This window comes from Strix uralensis, chromosome 21, assembly GCF_047716275.1.
Source record: "Strix uralensis isolate ZFMK-TIS-50842 chromosome 21, bStrUra1, whole genome shotgun sequence".
Taxonomy (NCBI): domain Eukaryota; kingdom Metazoa; phylum Chordata; class Aves; order Strigiformes; family Strigidae; genus Strix; species Strix uralensis.
In genome coordinates this window covers 3,368,119-3,389,019 of record NC_133992.1, presented here as the reverse complement: position 1 = coordinate 3,389,019, position 20,901 = coordinate 3,368,119, and the positions used below count along the sequence as shown (strand labels likewise).

The window sequence follows — 20,901 nt, the reverse complement described above, 5'->3', positions numbered from 1 at the left end:
CCTGGCACACTGGGCAACGGAGAACCAGTGACACGAGCCAAGCCGCGGGCGCCGTGTGCCCCGGGCGGGCTGTTCCGGGCTGTAAGCCGAGTCCCCCCGCTCGCCACCGTGTCTTTCCGGGGCGGCAGGACCCCGGGGGGCTGCGGCAGCCTCCGGCGGGACGGACAGCCCCGGGGAAAGCGAACTGCCCCGCTCTACGGGCGGGCGGGAGCCGGAGGAGGCGCGGAAGGGCTTCACGTCGCCGCTGCCCGCCCGTCCTGCGGCTCCCGCCCCGGTCCCGGCTCACCCCTGCGATGAGCTGCGCGCAGGCCTCAGCCCGGGCGGGGCCGGGGGCGGGGCTGACACCGCCCCGTCCAACCGGTGCCCCCGGCGGCGAGGCGCGGTAATGAGCGGCCGCGCTAATTGCCGGTCCCGCGGGGGCGGGGCGCTGGGGCGGGGTGAGGGGGGGTGTTACGGGGGGGGGGGGGGGGGGGGCGCGGTCCCGCCGGCGGGGCCGCTCTGTATAACCCGTCTCCCGGCAACGGCGGGCACGTCACTTCCTGGGGAGCCGCCGAGCAGCGCGCGGGCAGGTGCCGGTGTCGTCGCCGGTGCCGTCGCGATGAGCGCGGACCTGGACGGCGTGTCGGTGCACTCCTCCTCCTCCTCCTCGGGCTCCCTGGGCTCGGCGGCGGGGCCGGTGCCGCGGCCGCTGTCGGCCAACGTGCGGCGGCTGCACCAGGCGCTGACGGCGCTGCTGAGCGAGGCGGAACGGGAGCGCTTCATCCTCTGCCTCAACGCCTACCACGGCCGCCGCAACGTCTGCGACCTGGTGCGCTCCCTCCGCGCCCTCCTCGACGGGCCCCGCCGCCGGCAGCTCCTGCCGCTGCTCCGCCTCGTCCTGCCGCGCTCCGACCAGCTCCTCTTCGACCAGTACACCGCCGAGGGGCCCTACCTGCTGCCGCCCGGCCGCCCCCCGCCGGCCCCCGCCCCGCCGCCGGTGGTCCCCGGAGAGCTGCGGCAGGTGACCCTGCGGCGGAGCAAGGCCCACGAGGGCCTGGGCTTCAGCATCCGCGGCGGGGCCGAGCACGGCGTCGGGATCTACGTGTCCCTGGTGGAGCCGGGCTCGCTGGCCGAGCGGGAGGGGCTGCGCGTCGGCGACCAGATCCTGGGTGTCAACGGCAAGTCCTTGGACAGGGTGACCCACGCCGAGGCCGTCAAGGTAAGCCGGCTCCGGCCGCTCTGCGCCCCGTCCCGGGCTCCGCTCCATCCCCGCGGCGCGCCCCGTCCCGCTTTGCCGCTCCGGAGCCGGCGGCTGTGCCTGTCCCGGCGCCCCCGCCCCGCTCCCCCCTTCCCCGGGTGTTGTCGCTGTGCGCCCCGTCCGGCATCGCCCCCTCCGGCTCTGGCCGCTGCTCCGTCCCGCTCCAGCCGGTGGGACGGGATCCCCCCCACCCCGGGTCACCGCCCGGTCCCGCTCTCCGGGACGTGGCCGTTGCAAACCCGCAGCCCGGTGGCGGAGCGGCTTCGGGCTCGCCCCGTGCCGGGCAGAGCGGGCTCGTCCCGCCGGCGGTGCGGGAAGCGGCGCCGGAAAGTTTGGGGTGGGAATAGCGCTGGCTGCTGACAGCGCGGGCGGCGGGGAGCTGCCGGGCTCCGCCGGGCAGCGGCGGCGGCTCTTGGCGCCGCAGGTTCGTCCCCTCGGGGCCGAGCGATACTTTTTTATCACAACGACTCTGAAACGTAGCAGTGCTGCTTGTGCCGTCCGTTCAGCCTGGGAGGCTTGTGGAAGTTGGAAATGTGCTTGAGCCGGGTTTTAAGGCACGTACTCTAGCCGCTAGACGGTGTTTTCTCCTCCTAAAGGTGGAGAAACTGAGGCACGGAGAAGCAGAACATCCCCCCCCCCCGGACTGCACAGTGCCCAAAGCAGGAGCAGAGCCCCGATCCCCTCCTGGCTCTCACACAACAGCACAGCACGTTCCCTATGCCCCGCAGACCTGTTGTAGTACGGAACAGCAGAGGTGCTATCGATAAAAGCTTTCATGTAAGGCTGGGTGGGGGAGCACCATGAACTGTGGGATTTTCACCTGAAGCTCAGTGTTTGGAGGCAAACTCCGTGTTTGAGTGTCCCAGGACCATTCACCGAGATAATCCTGTGGCCGGTGGGCTCAGCTCAGGGCGTCCCTGTGGCGCAGGAGTGCCAGGCACAAACCCACTGCGCTGGAGAAGCGACTTTTAGGGCAGCAATTATTTGTAGGCAGCGCGTGGAGAGCTGGGATCTGGGGTGACAAGACTGTCTTGCAGCTGTTTGTGCTTTAATTCTTCCATAATAAGCTAAAGCGCTTCTGTTCGCAGCCTGCTTCGTGTGGTGCGTTCCTCCGACAGTGCATTAATCTTGCACGGCTTTGAACAGCTTCTTCACAGCCAACCTGCCCGTTCCCTGCCCCGTCTTTAAATCTGTGCCCCAGGCAAGGGCATGTCTTCCCGGCTGGAAATGGGAAACGAGTCCCTGGTAATCTTGAAACCAGAGAAAAGATTTGTAGAAACTATTTTTATTTTTTTTTTTACCTCTTAATAAAATGGTGTAAGCTTTTGGAAGTTAGTCTGCAATTTTGTGCTCTGAAGATTGCAAAAAACAAATAAAAAGTATTTTGGCTATGGCGTTGGGATGGGTAGAAACCAGGTGTCAGGAATGCTGTGGTCTGTTAAATGACTTCATCTCTAATTCAATCCACTCTGCTGGGTAATTCACATCACTTTCTGTTTGTTCTCTAATATAATGTACGTGATGTCTTTTAGACACTATTAATATTGAGTGAAACTAAGTGCTTCCTGCACAGAAATAATTCCTGTAGGATGCAGTTTGCCAAGGGGTTGCTCTGTGACAAGAGCTGTGTTAATGTGATCCTCATAGGAAAGAGAAGCTTAGAAATTATCTGCTTGTGAGCTGAACTTCTTTAAACAACAGTTTCATCACACACCCAGTTCTGCGGGCATCTTCTAGAGCTCCTGCGCTGGTGTTACATCTGGGAAGGGCTTATGACCCACATAGTGCTGGTAGAAACACTTTCCTTGGGAAGAGTCGCAGAGTGATTTACAGTACAGCTGTAATAGTTCCTTTGGAGATTTTAAAATTAAGCAAGTGCTAATTTGTCCTTGCCTGCTGTGTTTGGGAGGGGGGGAAATGAAGAGTAGATTGCGTTCAGCGATGCTAAAGGGCAGTCTTGGGAGGATTTCCCTGGGGCTAAGATATAAATACCTCAGTCTAATGTTTTGGACATCATCCAGAGTGTCAGAGCTGCAGGGACAAGGGGTGGTGATGTACAGGGTGGCTTGACCCCGTGTTATCTTCTTCTCCTTGAAACCTGGACCTCGGGCTCAGTCCTGATGTAAGTGTTAACAGCTCGGCAAAGGCCTCTGGCTGTGGTCATCTCCTCGAGCAGAGCAAACCTCACTGATGTCTGTTGGTCTGCCCTGTAGTGGATCAATGGAGAGAGAAGTGTTGGATAAACAGCCTTGTACCACAGCTGGGTTTGGTCCTGGAATTTATGCGTACGCTGTACTTGGGATCAAATAGAGAGGGGAAAAGGTGAGCAGAGAGAGTCTTTCTTAATACAAAACCACAGCTGCGTGGCTCCATCTCCCAAACACTGTCTGCCAGCTTTAGAGGAGTAGATGTGGTGAACTCTCTCCGTCAGGAGCTGTCTGCTTCAAGCACAGCTCCCGTTTCTGCCCGTGGAGTGATGGTCTGTCTCTCCATCTGTCTGAGAAGAAGCACGTTCCTGTGCTGCGCTTCCATCTTGACTGTCCTGCAGCAAGAAACTGTCTGTCTAGGACAGCGTTGTTATTCTTAATATTCAGAATGTGTTGTGAGAGATGTTGTCAAAGCTTGTTCTTGGGGGCACAAGACGATTGCAGAGATCAGGAAAGGCTCTTCCACTGCTGGCCCGGCCTGCTCCCAGGCACATTGCGCTCTCCGGGGTGGGCATGACAAACTTACTTATTGAACCAGAAATCAACTTTCTGTCTGTCAGGGTGCTCGGAGATGCCCAGCTGTGATTATGGGCAGTGAGGCAGCCGTTCAGACCAAGCACTGAATAAATACGTAGCCTTAACTTGTTTGTGCAGTCTTGTAAGAGCATTCACACAGTGGTTATTGCATTCATTTTACAAGTCGTGATAGCTCAGTTGCTGCCTTCTCATGCATGTCTGGCCATGCAGGTGTACCCCAGCTGTGTCCCACACTCCTCTCTAGGAGAGAGTCACCGACTGTGCAGTAGGAGCAATTTCTGTCTTCTGCCATGTATTTTCAGGCGTTGCTCAGAGCCTGAAAACTGCCACAACGCTGGGCAAAGAGGAGCAAGGAATGAGCTGCATGCCGTCCTAGCTGAAAACTGACTGGTGGCCTGTGACCAGTGCAATGGGGTTTGTAGGTATTTTAGTGTAAATTAGATAAAAAGCAGAATTCTGACTTAAATGACAAGATTACCTAAGCACTCCAAATCAATTCACTTAATGACCAGCTTCTTAACCTTTATTTGAGTAGCGAAGTTTTATGCCTTGTCTGCTTCGTGCTCGCTGTTTCATCCAAATCAAAATTAAATGACTCCATTACAATTATAGCTCTATCATTCCAGCATTCAAGAGTGCACTTTAGCAAAAGATCACCGTACTCTGAATTATGGTGTAAGTGAAGAAGTTTGTATTGTCTGTCATATTTTTAGAGCTGGCTTGGCTGTCATCAGCCTTGCTGTATAGTACACGGTTGATACTGTAGCAGTCGTGCTGAAAGTTTCTAGGGATAAGCTGTAATATTTTGTCCAGAGCGGTTAAAGTTGAGGTGCTTTTTAGACCATCAAAACGTTATACAGGGAGGTATTTCTCCTCTACTCTGGGGTTTGCATTAAGCTTACGCTCCCTTTTGTTGCTTTGCAGTAGGTTTTTTTATGCCCTTTAAATCATTTAGGGAGGAAGGGGATGAGAGAAAGTGTAAAGTATCATGACTGACAGATCATTCCTGACTGAGGATTTGGCTTAATGAGCTACACCAGCCTCAAAAGAGCTGCACTGATTCCACCATTTGCCCTGCTGTGTCTTTCTATTCATGCTGACAGCTGGGCAAATCCGGATGAGCTTGATCAAAATCGCCAGAAGTAGACTAATTTGTATGCCTTGGTCTTAGGGAGCGTGATTCTTTCATCTTGGTGTAAATCTGTAGCAGCTTCGCCAAAGTCAATGGACTCACATTGCGTTTATTCGGAAGAAACAGGAGTAGTTCAAGTCCACTGTCTTGGGTTCTTCAGAGCGGCTTTGGAGAGAAGCTGTGGGTTGTGCTGGGGCCGGGGGAAGGCTTGTGATGGGGCAGGGCTGTTAGGGATGAGGCAGAGCTCTGGGAAGGCAGCACCACGCTCTGCCAGCCTGCAGCTCTCCCTCCGCCTGCGGGTCGCTCCCTGCTGCAGCCCTGCCATGGGGGGGAATCACACCCCCAGTCGCCACCGCTCTCTGCTCAGGCAGAGGTTGTCACTCCATCCCAACCAGCCTCTCCGTCTCCTGCTCTGATAGTGTCAAGTGGGCATTTAAAAATAATTAAAGGAGATTAAAATTCTTTTTCTGTTCTGTTCTAATCATTTGGACTTTCATGATGGCAAACAAGGTGATCTCTTCAGAGGCTGTAATATTTCATACGAGGTAGAAAGGGCTTCAGCTGTTTGTGCTCAGGGCGCTTGTGGTACTGCTAAAAGACTGCTGAGAAATGATGGAAGAGACATGCAGCCCTGAGCCTTGGAAGCATATTTAGAGCAATTTTACTTTCCAGGCAGCTTACAAGAAAGCAGATCTCATTTCATTGTTTCTTGTGATGCCCAATTAATTGATTATCATTATCTGAGACTGCTTATTTGCTGTAGTCAGTAATCACCACTGTACTGCACAGACATTGTAACAGCTAGTGGGAATGAATGCAGCTTGGTTTCTTTGGTTGGTTTTTAACACTTGCAAGTACTTGTGCGTGGTTGTGGGCCAACACACACAGTCATGGTTGGGATGAACGAGGAGTGAAAGCAATACATCGATCCCCTGATTCTGTAAAGATATCAGGCTTGTTCCTTTAAGTGCCTGCTTGCTTTTCTCTGTCTTTGTATTTTTAGAAGTCACTGACTGATCCAGAGGCGAGAAACCTCTCCCCTTCCCAAGGGATCTCAGGTAGCTGGAGCATGGAAAAGGAGGATGTGACTAGCATCTACCTCAATAGTTAGAGTGGTAACTTATTCCTTGGTCTCTGGTTTGCTTAGAAACGAAAAACACCAAGAACTGCACACAAAAAAGCACCTAGAGCTTAAAACACAGGTGCTGTGCAATGCCATAGGCTTCTGCTCTGCTTTTCAGTCCTGCAAACAGTTTCCATTTTATCTTCTGTAGCCAGCTGAGCTCAGAAGGAGAGGGTGGAAAGTGTAAAGTCACCAGGATCTCCCTCTAGGAAAAAGGGGGAGGGAAAAAGGTCACTCTCGAACTTGGAGGCATCTGCATTTTAAATTAGTTTTAGTGCTCCTTAAAGGGAAGGACTCACGGCAGTGACAGCGATAGATCTGGCAAGTGATGCTCTTGGTTTTGCAGGCAGATCTGATGACGCGCGGTGGAGCAGGCTCGAGCGCTGGACCTCTCCTGGTCCTGAGGGCCCGACGGCGGGGCTGAGAGGTGATGCTGCACTGTCACTGAGCTAATCTGAGCTGATCAAATTATTGTCACGTGTAACTTGGGAGTGGGGTGAGCTTGCACGTACAGAGAGCATCTGGGGGAATGTGGGTTTAGCTGTTGCACTGGAGTTAGGAGTAGGTTATATTTGCTGCTCTGTCACTGATTTCCCTCAGTGGGCAAGTTACTTAGTCATCTGTTTCCCTTCATTACACCAGCAAATCACAATCAGCTCTAATGAAATCAAATGACATTATACTGATGCAAAAGATCAGAATGAGGTCCCTAATCTCCCCTCTCCTCATAATGCAAGGATGATAGTACTTGGCATCAGTATTGGCTTGTTCATCAGGGTTTGTATTGTTAAGGGCATCCTTGAGTTCCTGGAACGTTAATGTTATTTAGTGGGCTCCTTGTAAATAAACAGTTTTGCCTCAGTAGAGAAATTTATAAGATAACCTGGAGGATAAAAGCTTCTTTCCTTCCAGTGTCCATTAGAAGAAAACAAAAGCGTTAGTGCGCAGCATAACTGGTGAGTTAAAATATCTTTTACTCGGTTTCTCTGTCCTCAGGGAAGATGATGGATTTTTCCTGACACCTTCCTCAATGCCACGTCTGCTCAGAGAATTATTTGGCTCTAAATCCCCTCGCCTAAACTGACAATGCATCTGCTAAAATGATTTGGCTTAGTTTCCTTTGACTGGATGCTCTGTGAATTCTCCTGTCACGGACCACCAAGTGCTTAGTAAATACAGGTGAAGCAGAGACCTGGGCAGCCTGGAGGAGCTCTGTTCCTGCCAGCTTCTTGTTGCTGGGCTCAGAAGCTGCATCTGAGCCTCTCGGGATGGGGTGTGCTGGCAGGGAAGGCTGGAGGGGCTTCTGCTTTGTGCAGGTACTGACTGGGTATCCTTGGTGTTTATAGTCAAGTGTCTTGCTCATTCCCCCCTCGATTCTTTCAAAGTTAGCTTTTCCACTGATTAACTAACCATATCTAGACAATATGGGCTTGTTAGGGGTTCTCATGATACTTTTCAGCAGTTTGGTGTGGAGCAGAAAGGGAAGACAACAGGAAGCAGGGGGGATGCTTTGATCTGGATTTCCTTCATGCAACCCCCACCCCAGAGAGCACCCAAACAGCTTTCCAGGCTTGCATTGAAACAAACCTTTGTGGAGTTTTGTGCTGTTCTTAAAATTCTGCTGGACTTGCCTGAGGGATACACTGGGTAGTGACCAGCTTTGAGGGGGTGGCAGGTGACAGAGCTGATGTCTTGGGGCTGGGATGGAGCGTGGCAGCCCTCGGAGAGGTTAGGGAGAAGGCCCTGGAGCTAAGATTTCATTTGACCTTTCCAGGTGAAAGGGACATGGGCTTCCTGATGCCTTGGGGCTAAATGTGTGCAATCACCATAATTATGCATCAATTTGCATTTATTTGCATAAGTGCCACTACTTGAAAGCCAAACTGCTGTCACCTTTGCCTTGGGAGAGTGGGTGAGGGGGAGAGGTTGGACTGTGCCTCCTGCAGTTCTCATTTGTCTTCCTGACAGGGAGGCCATTTCGCACCCTCCATCCCCTGTGCTGTCTTACCCACTGCTTTTCTCTCTGGTTCCTCTCACTCAGCACTCCATCTGGAGTGCCTCCGCTTCCCTTCATCCCTCCTTCTATCTATTTCTCTCTCCACCTGCCTCTGTGTCACCTCGTTCTTGTACCAGTTTTCTTCGCTCCTGCCTGCCCCAGCCGCGCGTCCTCCCCACGCAGGGACGAGCTGTTTGCATACGTCAGTGCAGACGAGCCTCCTGGTTCCTCTGCACAGAAACAGTTCTCTGAGCTTTGTCAGGCAACATGGGGAGGGGATACACTTGATCCAAAGCCTCTTATTTACAGCTACAGACCTCAGTCTGGGGCAGGGGACAATCTCTCCCTATGCATTTGGACAGCACTGGGCAAACTGGACCTTAACCGAGGTGTGTAGTGGGAGCTCTAATAGTCTTGTATTTGTCCTGCCTGCAGAGGATCCCTGGAGCAAGCCTTTGGGGGCAGGCAGGTAGTGCCTCTGCCTGCTGTCTCCTGCTCTGTCCTTTCCACTGGCAGAGGAACCTTTCAGCTGACAGGGCTCAGTCAATCTCCCTGTAAAAGGTCTCGAAGCCTGCCCCTGCAGCCCCCTCCCAGCCATAGAGACACGGGGAGCCTCATCATTCCCACTGGCACTGAGATGGTTTTGCTCAGTCTAGCTGAGCCCACAAGCTTAAAACTACCTGAGTCCACCTGGGTCCAGCAGGAACACCCCGGGATAGCGCAGGAAATAGCGGTTAGACAAACTTCTGCAAATTATTCCCTCCATGGTGCTGGAGCGTGCTGTAAAAGCTCCCTCTGCCTCCCTCCTGTGGTATCTCTGCATTTCTTTCCCATTTTGCAGCTTTTTTTCAAGTCTGTGCCTTACTTTTTTGGGACTTAGCGCAAAATTGCGTGGTGCTTCAATGATTGATAACCTCCGCACTGACCTTTGCAGCTTGCAAATGGAGCGAGTGCTTGGATGTCCATTATCCGAGCAGCCCAAGAAGCCAAACAGCTCTGGCGAGTCTATTATTGCCGGAAGAAAGCAGCTTGCTTCTGTAGCAAGGGGGAGGATGGCTCATAGTTAATGCTTCTTGTATCAAACTGTGATCTACCCACTAACAGAATGAATTGGAATAGATTGCTCATTTCATTAGTGGCGAAGGTAAGTGAGTGGGTTGTATCCGTACGAGACACATATTTTATTCAGGCTGCCAGAATTCTGGTGATTAATTGCCATTGATTTCTGACATCTGTGTTCCTGCTGGGGGAATATTTGAAGGCCTGGAAGATGCTTTTACCCAGCCTTCAACCTTTCAGCGCCCTCGAAGTGGAAAGAATGAGAGTTTTCTGAAGGCAGGAGAGAAAAGCCTTCAGTAATGCAAGACATGCTGGGCAGAAGTGGCCTGGCACAGGTGGGTTTCCGGAAGGGTGGCAGCTGTCAGTCTTGATCTCAGGAAAGCACATGCTGCATTGTGTGTTGTTTGGGTTTTTGTTCTTTTTTTAAAAGGTTATAACTGGCTACATGAGATGTGTGTTTCCTTTTTTGACTATTTTAAGCAATCTACTTCACTCTCAAAGGACTTGATAGATAATTAAATAGAGTGTTGTCAGGGGATCAGTGGCCTTCTGGAATCAATCTGCCCTTCTTTCTGGCACTTGCTGCTTCTAATAACATTTCTAGGCAATTGGTTACTGTTTCTCTGCTAAATGTTTTGGCACTGATCCCCAGATTCAACTAAATTATTTCCTTAAGCTTGTCTTCTAGCAGGTGTGCTTGCACACTGAGGTGCCAGTGTTAAACCTTTCATACCACAGTCTTCAAAAGCATTATAGATGGGGGACAGCCAAATTCCATCTGAGTCTGGACTGAAACACAGCAGCACTGAGCAACATGTAGCAAGTCCCTGAAATGGCTAGAGAAAGGAAATGGAGATGCAGTCTGCACTGTCTGATTCTGCAGAGGGGATGAAGGAGGTGGAATTATTTTATTTAATGGTCCACTGCAAATGGATTAGGTTCAGTATGCCCGTCAAATAACACGCTTTCCCAAAGAGTTTGCAGGATGAATTATGCCATTGCTTTTGTGGTGGTACCTCTGCAGTCGCTGGACACAAGACAACTTGCATGTCCAAGGAAGTTCTCCCTTGTATTCCCATCCAGAGCCTATCCCTTCTCTCCATGGGCCCCATGCTTTTTATGTTAGGTGAAAACTCTGGCCTGAAAAGCTTTTCCTTTTGTCGCAGGCATCTGGGGTGACCTGCTTCATGGGAAGTGTATTGTTCGTGTGGGCAGGTGCTGGGCTTCTCGCTTCTGTTGTTGCTTTATAAATAGGACTGACAGCAAAATCGAGGTCAGTGGACTCGTGCCAGCTTGCTGGCACTGTGGCACGTCACTGGGAGCAGGGAAAGGCAAAGTGCTAAATGTTTGAGCAGTAGCTAGGCTGCTGGGCAGAGGCACCAGCACCTGAAGTGTTACAAGGGAGGAGGGTACAATGGTGGAAACCTGTCATAAACCCCGTCTCCACCAAGGGCCCAATGCAGCTGGCCAAAATTCCATGCTCAGGTGGGTGTTGGGAGCCTCTGCAAACACATTCCAGGAGGCCAGGGTGGATGCACAGTATGGGAGAAGCCAATGTCATAGGGCTGGAAAATAATTCCTGCTGATTGCCTGATGTTCAGGGAGAACAGCTGGAAAATGGGTTCTGCCCTCTGCCATAGATACGGTCCCTGATGGCCAAAATGCCCTGTGTGGTAGCAGGGAAAGATGTACTGAAGAAGCTGCCTGTGTAGTCCCTGGTCTGTCAGTAATTAGCACCTCTAGTCCCCAGATTGTCAGTTAGCCCCTTCTCACCAGCCCGGAGTGTGGTAGGTTGACCCTGGCTGGATGCCAGTTGCCCACTGAAGCATCTCTATCACTCCCTTCCTCAGCTGGACAGGGTACAGAAAATACAAGAAAAAGCTCATGGGTCGAGATAAGGACAGGGAGATCACTCACCAATTACCATCATGGGCAAAACAGACTCCACTTGGGGAAAAAATAATTTAATTTTTTGCCAATCAAATCAGAGTAAGATAATGAGAAATAAAGCCAAATCTTAAAACCACCTTCCTTCCCATCCCTCTCTTCTTCCTGGGCTCAACTTCACTCCTGATTTCTCTACCTCTCCCCTCTCAGCGGCACAGGGGGATGGGGAATGGGGGTTGTGGTCAGTTCATCACCCGTTGTCTCTGCCACTCCTTCCTCCTCCTCAGGGGGAGGACTCCTCACACTCTTCCTCTGCTCCAGCGTGGGCTCCCTCCCACAGGAGACAGTCCTCCATGAACTTCTCCAGCATGAGCCCTTCCCACGGGCTGCAGCTCTTCATGAACTGCTCCAGCGTGGGTCCCTCCCATGGGTGCAGCCCTTCAGGCACAGGCTGCTCCAGCGTGGGTCCCCCACGGGGTTACAAGTCCCACCAGCAAACCTGCTCCAGCGTGGGCTCCTCTCTCCACAGGGCCACAGGTCCTGCCAGGAGTCTGCTCCAGCGTGGGCTTCCCACGGGGTCACAGCCTCCTTCGGGCACATCCCCCTGCTCTGGTGTGGGGCCCTCCCCGGACTGCAGGTGGGTCTCTGCTCCCCTGTGGACCTTCCTAGGTGCAGGGCACAGCTGCCTCACCATGGGCTGCCCCATGGCTGCAGGGGAACCTCTGCTCTGGTGCCTGGAGCACCTCCTCCCCCTCCTGCTTCACTGACCTCGGTGTCTGCAGGGTTGTTTCTCTCTCACAGTCTCACTCCTCTCTCTAGCTGCAGTTGCTGCTGTGAAGTAACTTTTTTCCCCTTCTTAAATATGTTATCTCAGAGGTGCCACCACCATCACTGAGGGGCTCTGCCTTGGCCAGTGGTGGCCCCATCTTGGAGCCAGTTGGCATTGACTCTGTCAGACCCAGAGGAAGCTTCTAGCAGCTTCTCACAGAAACCACCCCTGTAGCGCCTCCCCCCCCCCCCCCTAAAATCTTGCCATGCAAACACAATACACTGAGAAATGAAATTAAAATAAAACAGAGGAGAGGATATTGCTGCTTGCTGGGACAGCTAGGTAGAGATCAGGAGTCCTAGGGCTGGATCTGCCCTTGGATACTGGTCTGGATCTGCCCATTCAGGACTGGCTACGCCCATGGCCTGGGGCTCCCAGCTGGTTTAGCACCCAGTACCACCGGGGCGAGGGAAGTGAAGCCCATGGCAGTGCTCCTGCCAGAGCACTGTATCTGGACCCTGTCCCTCAGCACGAAGTCTTCCCGAGCTGCTGGCTGCTCACAGGGGATGCCAGGACTCTTCTCCACACCCCATCCCTGGAGAACAAAGCTCCTGCTGAGCAGGGCTAAGATGAGTGGAGCTGGCTCTGGCGAGCAGCAGCGGCTGCTGTTGTGCTCTCTGATGCCCTGTCGTTGGCCGCCTCCTCTCCCTGTGGTGAACGGCTTTGGTGCCGCATCCTTGGCTTGAAAACCTTCCACCCTGCTGAGCTGCTGAGTCGCCTGTTTGTAATGCAGTTGCCATCGTCCCCGAGCACCAGTGTCCTCGGTCTTGCAGAGACACTCGTTGCCTCTCCAGCTCAGTCCATTAGCCTTTGCTCTTCCCTCCTTGGATGGCTATTAATGATTTCCATTTTTGCAACACCTCTACACCCAAAGCACTTTCTTTTATTAGAGGCAAGACTTCCACCTCCATTCTCGTTCTGAAGTTGTTTCCTTGGGTATTCTAGCACCCAGCTACAGCTGCATACTGAACTGGAGAGCAGCAGTGCTGTATGAAGCACTCTGGCTTACCCAGGCCTAGCCTTGCTTCGACTGTAAAGCAGGTGGTAAGATCCTGGCCCAGGGGTAGTGCAGCAGTAGGCAGCACCTCATTACCTTAGTAGGAGGCATAAATGGCCCCATTAAATCTACTCTGTATCCCACTGCTGTAGCAATAAAAATTGCCAGGACCAAGATGATGTTAAGAAATCTATGGCAAATGGTGGTCGCTCGGATTCCTCATAGGAGCCAATGTTGGGGCAGGAGCATCCTTCAGAGGGAGGCTTCTCCTGAAGCACTTCATAATGACCTGAAGAACAGCTGGCAGGAGAGAGTCATTATCATGTGCTGCTAACTTTCCAAAGGTGCTGGATAATCATGCTCAGTGGATGAGAAAATTACCTACAAACTTCTTTGGGATGTCAAATCAACCAGACTCTGAAAGCTGTGGAGAGCCTGATGGAAATGTGTATTAGCAGAACTGAAGGGATGAAATGGGGTGGAGCAGGGGAGGAGCAGCTGAGGGCACCTGTCTCATATACCACAAGCTTTGTGAGAAAGCTTTCCTGGGTCTGTCTTCTGTGCCTGGGTGGAAAATCTGGATGAACCACTTGGAGGGGTCTTGCTGTTGGGGCTGTCTCAGGATTCTTTCCAAAAGCGGGTGATTTGTCAGCCTCAGTACAGGCAAACTGAGGTACTGAAAAATGGAAAGCTACTTACTGTGACAGGAGTTAGTGGCAGGATCTGTAACGGCTGGAGGTTTTTTGCTCACGCTCTAAAGGCTACACCCTGTCAAAGCTCAGGGATGGTAAATAGGAAAGGCCAGTAGAGGCTGTTGGCTCTGCTGGTGTGGCAGCTGTGCTGGGGATGGCACTGGCTGGCTTGTAGGCTTCTGGGAGCCCCACAGGTCAGTGTGGAGTTGATCTTGTATATTGGATGGAACAGGTGAGTCAAAGGCTGTGCAATGCAGACAGTCCCTTTCCATGGGCTGCTGGCCCAGCATGTCGCCAGAAGACCACTGCCCCGCTCCCAGGGAACGGCATTCTCCCAGCAGATCCTCTTCCAGAGGTCTCTTCTGTACCACTGGGACCATCGTTCTTCCTCTCTTTTCCCCAAGGGTAGCAGACGACTTCTCCCCAGATACCAGGAGGGGCACTTTCACAAACCAGGAGATGAACAGATGCACCAGCCTCAGTAAAGCCAGAAGAAAACAGAGGGGGAAGTGCAGTGTTTCTTCCCGTGCAGGGAAATGGATAGTAGCTCTGCTCCCTCGGAGCTCACCAAAGCAGCTGATAGTGATTTCTGTCTCTGGACGTACGATGGAAGCTTCTCCCATTTGGCTCACCTGATGCCTCATCACTTTGCAGCTCTGCATGCCAAGTGCTTTGTTAAAGTCTAGTTCAGTATGTGGATGTGTAAAGGTTTCATAGGTCTGTGCCAGATCTTGTTCCCGTGCCTGCTGTGCTTCATTGTGGAGCATGTGCAGTGCTGTTATCTGAGGGAAAACACTGATTCCTTTCTCGTCTCCTGTCATAGCCATGGCAGCTTTAGTTTAAATACCTGATGGCTGCCTAATGAACAAAAAGCTTCCTGGAAGCTCAAATGTTTGAACAAAACTGACGTTAGTGGTCACCTGGTTGATGAAGTGGTTTGTGCTGACGTTCCTGTGATTTTTGACAAGACTGTGGTGTCCAGAGGGAGGACGCAGTGGTGCTGAGCAAGCTTTGTGCTCCTCAACCCCCAGCTCTTGTGCTAGGCCTCTTCCTCAGACAGGAGCTGTACTTTGGTTTACTGGAGCAGACATGCTTCTAGTGGAGGTTAAAAGCAGGGATTCCTCAGGCTATTTGTGCTTGTGGTTGAAGAAGGATTTACCCTGTGAGCTGACACAAACCTAGGCTTATCCTAAAATTAATAAAAGTTAAGAATCTATTCAAATTGATGCAAACTCACAAGTCAAAACTCTATTCTTATAAATAAACTCAGATTATAATACAGATTCAGTTTACAAATGGGCTTCACTGACTGAATTTCAGATCTGTACTTAGGCATGATCTAGGCAGAAGCTTAAATGTTTGCTCGTTTAAGCGCATGCCTGAAGGCCATGCTGAATCAGGGCTGTGGGAGACCATCTTCTAGGGAAAAAAATCAGCTGTTTAATTCTCATAAATGGTCCCATAGTGTTGCTGTGTCCTGTTAAACAGCTCCTGCTTTTTACTGGAAGTGCCTCAGCGGTGCCTGCAATGGTGTGTTCCGCATCTGTGTACAGTACACACATCTGCCTGCCAGTATGTACATCCAAGCTCTGTGTGGTTTGGGGGTGGCCAACGGCCTGTAGCTCTTCTACAGCTTCTAGTTGGGTGAAGGGTTTACTTGTGTCGTGGGTTATAAAGCTGAGGAAGAGTGAGTTTAACCAGTGAGGATGGCGGCTGTACGGAAGCTGCATGTGATGGCAGGGGCTGTCTGCTGCCGGCAGGGTGGGAGCTGAGGTGTAGCCTGACTTGTAAGAGGCAGCACTGGAAAGCAGGTCAGAGTTGCAGTGGGAGGCGTGGAGACAGTCACGTGCAGGGGCTGTGTCACCGAGCAGATGTGACACCATGCCAAGAGAGAGGGGCTCTCACCTACTTTCTCAGGGGTTTGTGGGTTCACCTTGGACAAGGCGCCTCCTGCCTTGCTTCTCCCCTTTCTGCTTGCTCTTTCTCACTTGCGTTTCTTGAGGCAAGCACTGTCTCTTTGAGTGTGTTTAGCAGGTAACTGGGCTGCCCAGCTACTGAGGTTGGTATCGGTGGCTTACCATCGTTGAGCCGCATGGATGGTCCCACTCTGCCTCACCGTGGTGAGTCCTTTGTGGGTGTCACTGTCCTCCCCCACCTGTGGTCACCCAAAAGGTCTCTAAAAGGTGCAGGTCACCTGCCAGCGCGGATGGCTAGGAGGCCAGCAGAGCTGTGTCCTGAAGGGCTCCTAAGCATAGGGAAGGCTCCGGGGAGGTACCCTTACAGTCCTGCACTAGCTCTTAAGTAGGCATTAGCAGTGGGGATGTGTTGGGGGAGAAACACTGTGCTGGGCAGGAAACTGCTTCACTCACTCAGGACTTGAGAGGCCTCAGCAAATGTATAAAGGACTACACAGAGTGTCACCAGCCTGCCCGCTGCAGCTCTGCCTTTTGCTGGGAGAGACTGACACCAGCAACATCCCGGTGGGCACCACCAGCTTCTGTTCGCTCCTTCCTCTCGTGTCTCCTCTGGTCCTGAGGCTGCTGGGCCCAGCCTGCTGCCTCCAGCCAGACGGCTGCTCTCTCCTCGCCTCCCGGCTCTGCTGTCACCTTCATGCATAAAACATCTCCCTGTTGACTGAGTTCCCATCTCCTGGTGGCCTTGTCAAGGGAACTGCAGGAAGACATAACGAGTCCCTTGTAAATCTCTGGCCTTTCATCCCTGGAAACTTTATTGTGCCTCCAGAGAGCAGCTCTGCTGCTGTTCCTGGTCTTCCAGGGGATGACATTTAGCCGAGGCAGGACAGGAGCAGCCAGCGCTCTGCCTGCTGCCAGCCTTCAGCAACCACCACTGCCCTGTCCTCAGGGCAGGCTGTGAACTCTCCCAGGTGCCCGGCATGGAACCAGGAGCCCTGCCCACGTGTCGTTGCTTCTCCCACGCCTGGTGTCTCTCCTGTGGGGTAGAAACCCCAGAGGGTTATCTTTGGTCCCCCCTCCCCTGCCAGGATGAGGAAGGGAGGAAAGAGGATCCCTGCATCAGTCCCAGAGAGACCTGCATAGGAATGGGGCGGCAGTGTATGTGGGGAGAGAGCAGCTCGTGGAGGGCCCTGTGTGTGCTCCTGACCCAGCCTTAGCTCTGAGTTTTTTCTTTGCTCCTTCCTTAAATTACAGTGACATTCAGCAGCTGGCTTTGAGGCACTGTATAAACATACACAGGTGAGGAATGCCCAGGATCAGTGCAAATGGAGAGCCTGCTCTTTCATTTAGAGGGGAAAAAAGGGTGGGAGTGCAAAGCATCAGTTTGGATCACATGGCATTTCTGTGGTAAAGGGAGGACTGTAACCCTGCATAGTTGGGCAGCTCTGATTATCCTCATCATTTGCCTGTGCTTGATGAGGACTTGCAGCCTCCTTCAACAATGAGACTTTGCTCATGGGGCTGTCAGTGCTGTTTGTTGTCTCGGTACCTAAGTAAATGATGTTATGCAAAACCTCCAAAACGAGGTTTTTGTAGAGATGGCTCTACTTTGGATGAATGGAGAATGTTTCTGCAGGGGGCTGTACCCCATCTCATGGGGGTCACTCTGCACTGGTAGCTCTAGGAAAGGTCAGAAGCCTCCCTGCCACCCCCGGCTCATTGCCGTGGATTCAGATCATGCTGAGCCTGTCTGTGTGGCAGCTTGTGAAAGGGCTTTGAGTTGGGAAGCTGAACTGTGCCCTGAAGCATGGATGGGCCCCTACACCATGGTGCCTGTTTGAGAGCGGTACCCTGGGGTGGGCAGCGGGCTCAGACATAGCTCCATCATCCCAGTGAGTCTTGGGGTTGATGCCAGCAAGACTGGAGTGTGGTGAGCACCTCTGCCCGCCTGCCAGCCAGGCTGGGCTCCGTGTGCTCGCAGGGAGAGAAGAGATGGTGGCGGGCGATGTGTCTGAGGGACTGGCAAAGCTAAGGGGATGGGCTGGAGTTAGTGAGCAGCACAGGATGTTGACGTGCTCTGCGGTTGTTCTGATGGGGCTGTTGGGTTTTGCAATCCTTGTTTAAGCTCTCCAGGCACGTGATGACCTTGGGAGCATGTGACAAGTTTGCAGCCAAATTGCTCTATGTGATGGAGATGCTGAACTGGGAATTGGCGAGCTGGATTCTCTCTAGCTCTGGCAGGGAGGGACAGGAGTGTTGCCAGGTCAGAGCTGGGATCCAGCCAGCCCAGTATTCCTGACAATATTACTCTTTACCAAAGAGCTGCTGGTATTAGTGCTTCCTGGTCACGAGCTTTGCTCCGCAGCTTCTCTGCTCAGTGGGGAGAGGAGACCTTGCAGGAGCAGCTCATCAAAAAGGACGTATATATGGAAAAAGACCCCAAAGCACCTACTTTCTGAGAGCAGATCCAGAGCGTTGATGTTCCTGAGGCCTCAGAAGGGATCAACACTTACAGCTGTCCCCAGGGAGAACTCCTATATGTTAATTTAAGTTTACTGTAAAACCTGTGTCAGCTTGTCACAGTGGAAGCTGGAGGAGCAGAGGAGCAACTGCAGATCAATTTATGTGGGTCCCAAGGTCATCTCTGTATGCTGTTTTAAATATATGGATATATTTAGTGATTATTGTACTCATTAATTGACTGCTTGTGCTGGGGAAGGCAGCTGGTAATGAAATGGCAACAGAGGCTGAATTTCTGGGAGCGTTGTCAATGTCCCTGAAGGCATCAGGAGATTTTCCAATGGCAGAGTTTGGGGCAGAGCTCTGGGGACCAGCAGTGCTGCTCTCCTCCAGCACTGATCCCTGTCCTGCTCTGACTCTTCTCCAAAGCTGCAGAAAAGGCTCAGTCGCGGGTTCACAGAATCACAGAATCATCTCAGTTGGAAAAGACCTTGAAGCTCCTCCAGTCCAACCATGAACCTCACCCTGACCGTTCCCAACTCCACCAGATCCCTCAGCGCTGGGTCAACCCGACTCTTCAACTCCTCCAGGGATGGGGACTCCCCCCCTGCCCTGGGCAGCCCATTCCAATGCCTAAAATCCCAAATGGGTTCAGCTCATACTGGGATTCCTCCTTGCATGTCACTACCCACATTGTCTCCCATACCCTGCTTCACTCTGCTCTTTCTCTGGCTGATGGGGAGAGTGTATTTTTTCTGTCAGCAGCAGCAGCTTTGCCTTAACATCGTTGCAGCTGAGGAGAGAATAGAAAAATCCCAGCTTTTTCACTAGCTTTTTATGTGGCTCAATCATTCAGTCCGTGCTTGCAGAGTAGCTTGAGATAATTCAACCTCAGGAAGAGCAAAGCCGTGTCACCCTAGAGTCCTAAGACAGATTGTCCTTCCCCCTCCATAGGCTTTAACTCCCTCCTCACCTTGGCTTGTCTTCCAGGTGCTGAAAGGCTGCAAGAAGCTGAACCTGTCTGTACACTCGGTGGGCCGCATCCCCGGGGGTTATGTCACCAACCACATCTACACCTGGGTGGACCCGCAGGGCCGGAGCGTGTCCCCACCGACGGGCCTGCCACACCACCAGCACAGCTCCCTCCGCAAGGACGGCGAGAAGAGGAGCCACCTCCAGCTCCTGCAAGAGGGAGATGAGAAAAAGGTGAGCAAGGGGGATCAGCCACAGCACTGGGGGCCTGTCTGCAGTTACCTGTTCCCATGTAGGGGCCAACCCTCTTCGTTCCCCACGTGCTTTTCCTTCATGTGGTTCTGGCCTCCATTGGGATAGCCTGTCTCTCCTTTTAGGATACACTGGATCCTGGTTTTCTCCCTTGGTCTGTAGGTTTCCTCTGTCTCCCCTGACGAGTCCTGTAGTTCAGGATGGATTGGCTTTGTTCCCATTTGACACAAGTAGAACCTGAGCTGGAGACAAGGTATTATCCAGATGCAGACTTGTCTGGTGGTGAGGGTCCTGCCAGGAGCAGCAGTCAAACCAGAAGTTGCTTTTCAGGCTTCTCCTGAACAGGCTGCTGTTGTGGTGGAGGCCTGGTGCCAACACGGTCACTGAGAGGCTGACAGATGTTATGTTCAGGAGGGCTCATGGATTTGGAGGTCTAGATCTCAGAGTGCACTACTGCCCTTCTTCCTGCGTTTCAGATCTTTCCTCGTGTTTCCATGAGGCTTTCTTGGGTCTCTTAGTGGTTTTGTCTAAGTAAAGAAACAAAACATTTTTTCTCTTCTGAAAATGCTATAAAATAAACCGGATGATTTTCCTTTTCCATGTGGGGAGGGGCAGGCTGAGCCAGGAAGGGCCTGAGCAGCGCCTGTGTAAAAAGCCCTGGCAAGTGAAAAAGGAGCAGGGAAGGGAATGGCTTTCATAAAGGTACCTGGGGAGCTGGTGGTGTCCGGCCAGTGCTGGCCGTTCCAGCAGGGCCTGGATCTCAGGCCTTTGACAAAAAGGGAAGGATATCAGCACATCTAATCCGCAGTCCTCTTCTCTCACTGTGAGCCTGTCCTCCTTTGAAATAGGCCTTATTATAAGTGAAGCCAGCAGAGGAGATGTTCAAGCTACAATATCTGATCTCGGGGATTTAATGTTTCTTCTCCCCCATGCTTCCTGTGCCCAAACAGACCTGGAGACTTGTAGGTGCAGAGGAACAGTGCTCAGATGCCCTTGCAGTGAGGCATAGGCTGGAGGGGTGGACTCTGCTCGCTCTGTCCATGTTGATGGATAGGAAACCTGTTTGTCCTGTACAAGCAGGACATGGTGTTGCCTCACCGGCGTTCCTGGGATATCAACGTACTGTCATATCAGTGAGCAGGACACAGAGGCACAGTGTTGCTTGGAGCCGTGACATATTTCCATCCTATTATCCTGAGATCACTCTGACTGTCCCCAGCGCTTTGATTGTATGCCCAAAATGTCCTCAGCTCTGCCTGGAAAGGCTGTGTAGGGATCTGTAAGCTGGAGCCTCTCGTCTCAGCCAGAGGGGGTAAAATATCTAATGCAGAATGAGGCAGTTTGCTGATAGAATACTCATGTGGGCCACAAGGGAGAAGGGCCCATTATTTTTACTTTAAGGAGAAAAGCAGCCGCTGCTGGCTTGCTGGTGTCCCCCACCCCCCACCACTCCGTGTCACCTTGATACAGCAGGCAGCGACTCTTTGAAGCTGTAGGTAGGAAGTGTTTCTCTGCACAGTGTTCCTTTAGTCCTTGCTCTGGATCGACGTGAAATGCTGCCAAGCCTGCAGCTGTACGCACGCATCCCTGCCCCGTGCCTGAGCCTCG

General features: G+C 52.5%; 1 protein-coding gene across 2 annotated transcripts in view; it reads left to right on the top strand.

Moving 5' to 3' along the window:
- The first annotated feature begins 560 nt into the window (after positions 1-560).
- Positions 561-20,901, top strand: part of WHRN (whirlin) — a 57,201-nt gene continuing 36,860 nt past the window's right edge. For both annotated transcript variants that reach the window (XM_074891552.1, XM_074891551.1), the window contains exons 1-2: positions 561-1,198; positions 19,060-19,275. In XM_074891552.1, coding sequence (XP_074747653.1) covers positions 599-1,198; positions 19,060-19,275 — 816 coding nt within the window. In that variant the 5' untranslated portion in view covers positions 561-598. The remainder of the gene's footprint in view (positions 1,199-19,059; positions 19,276-20,901) is intronic.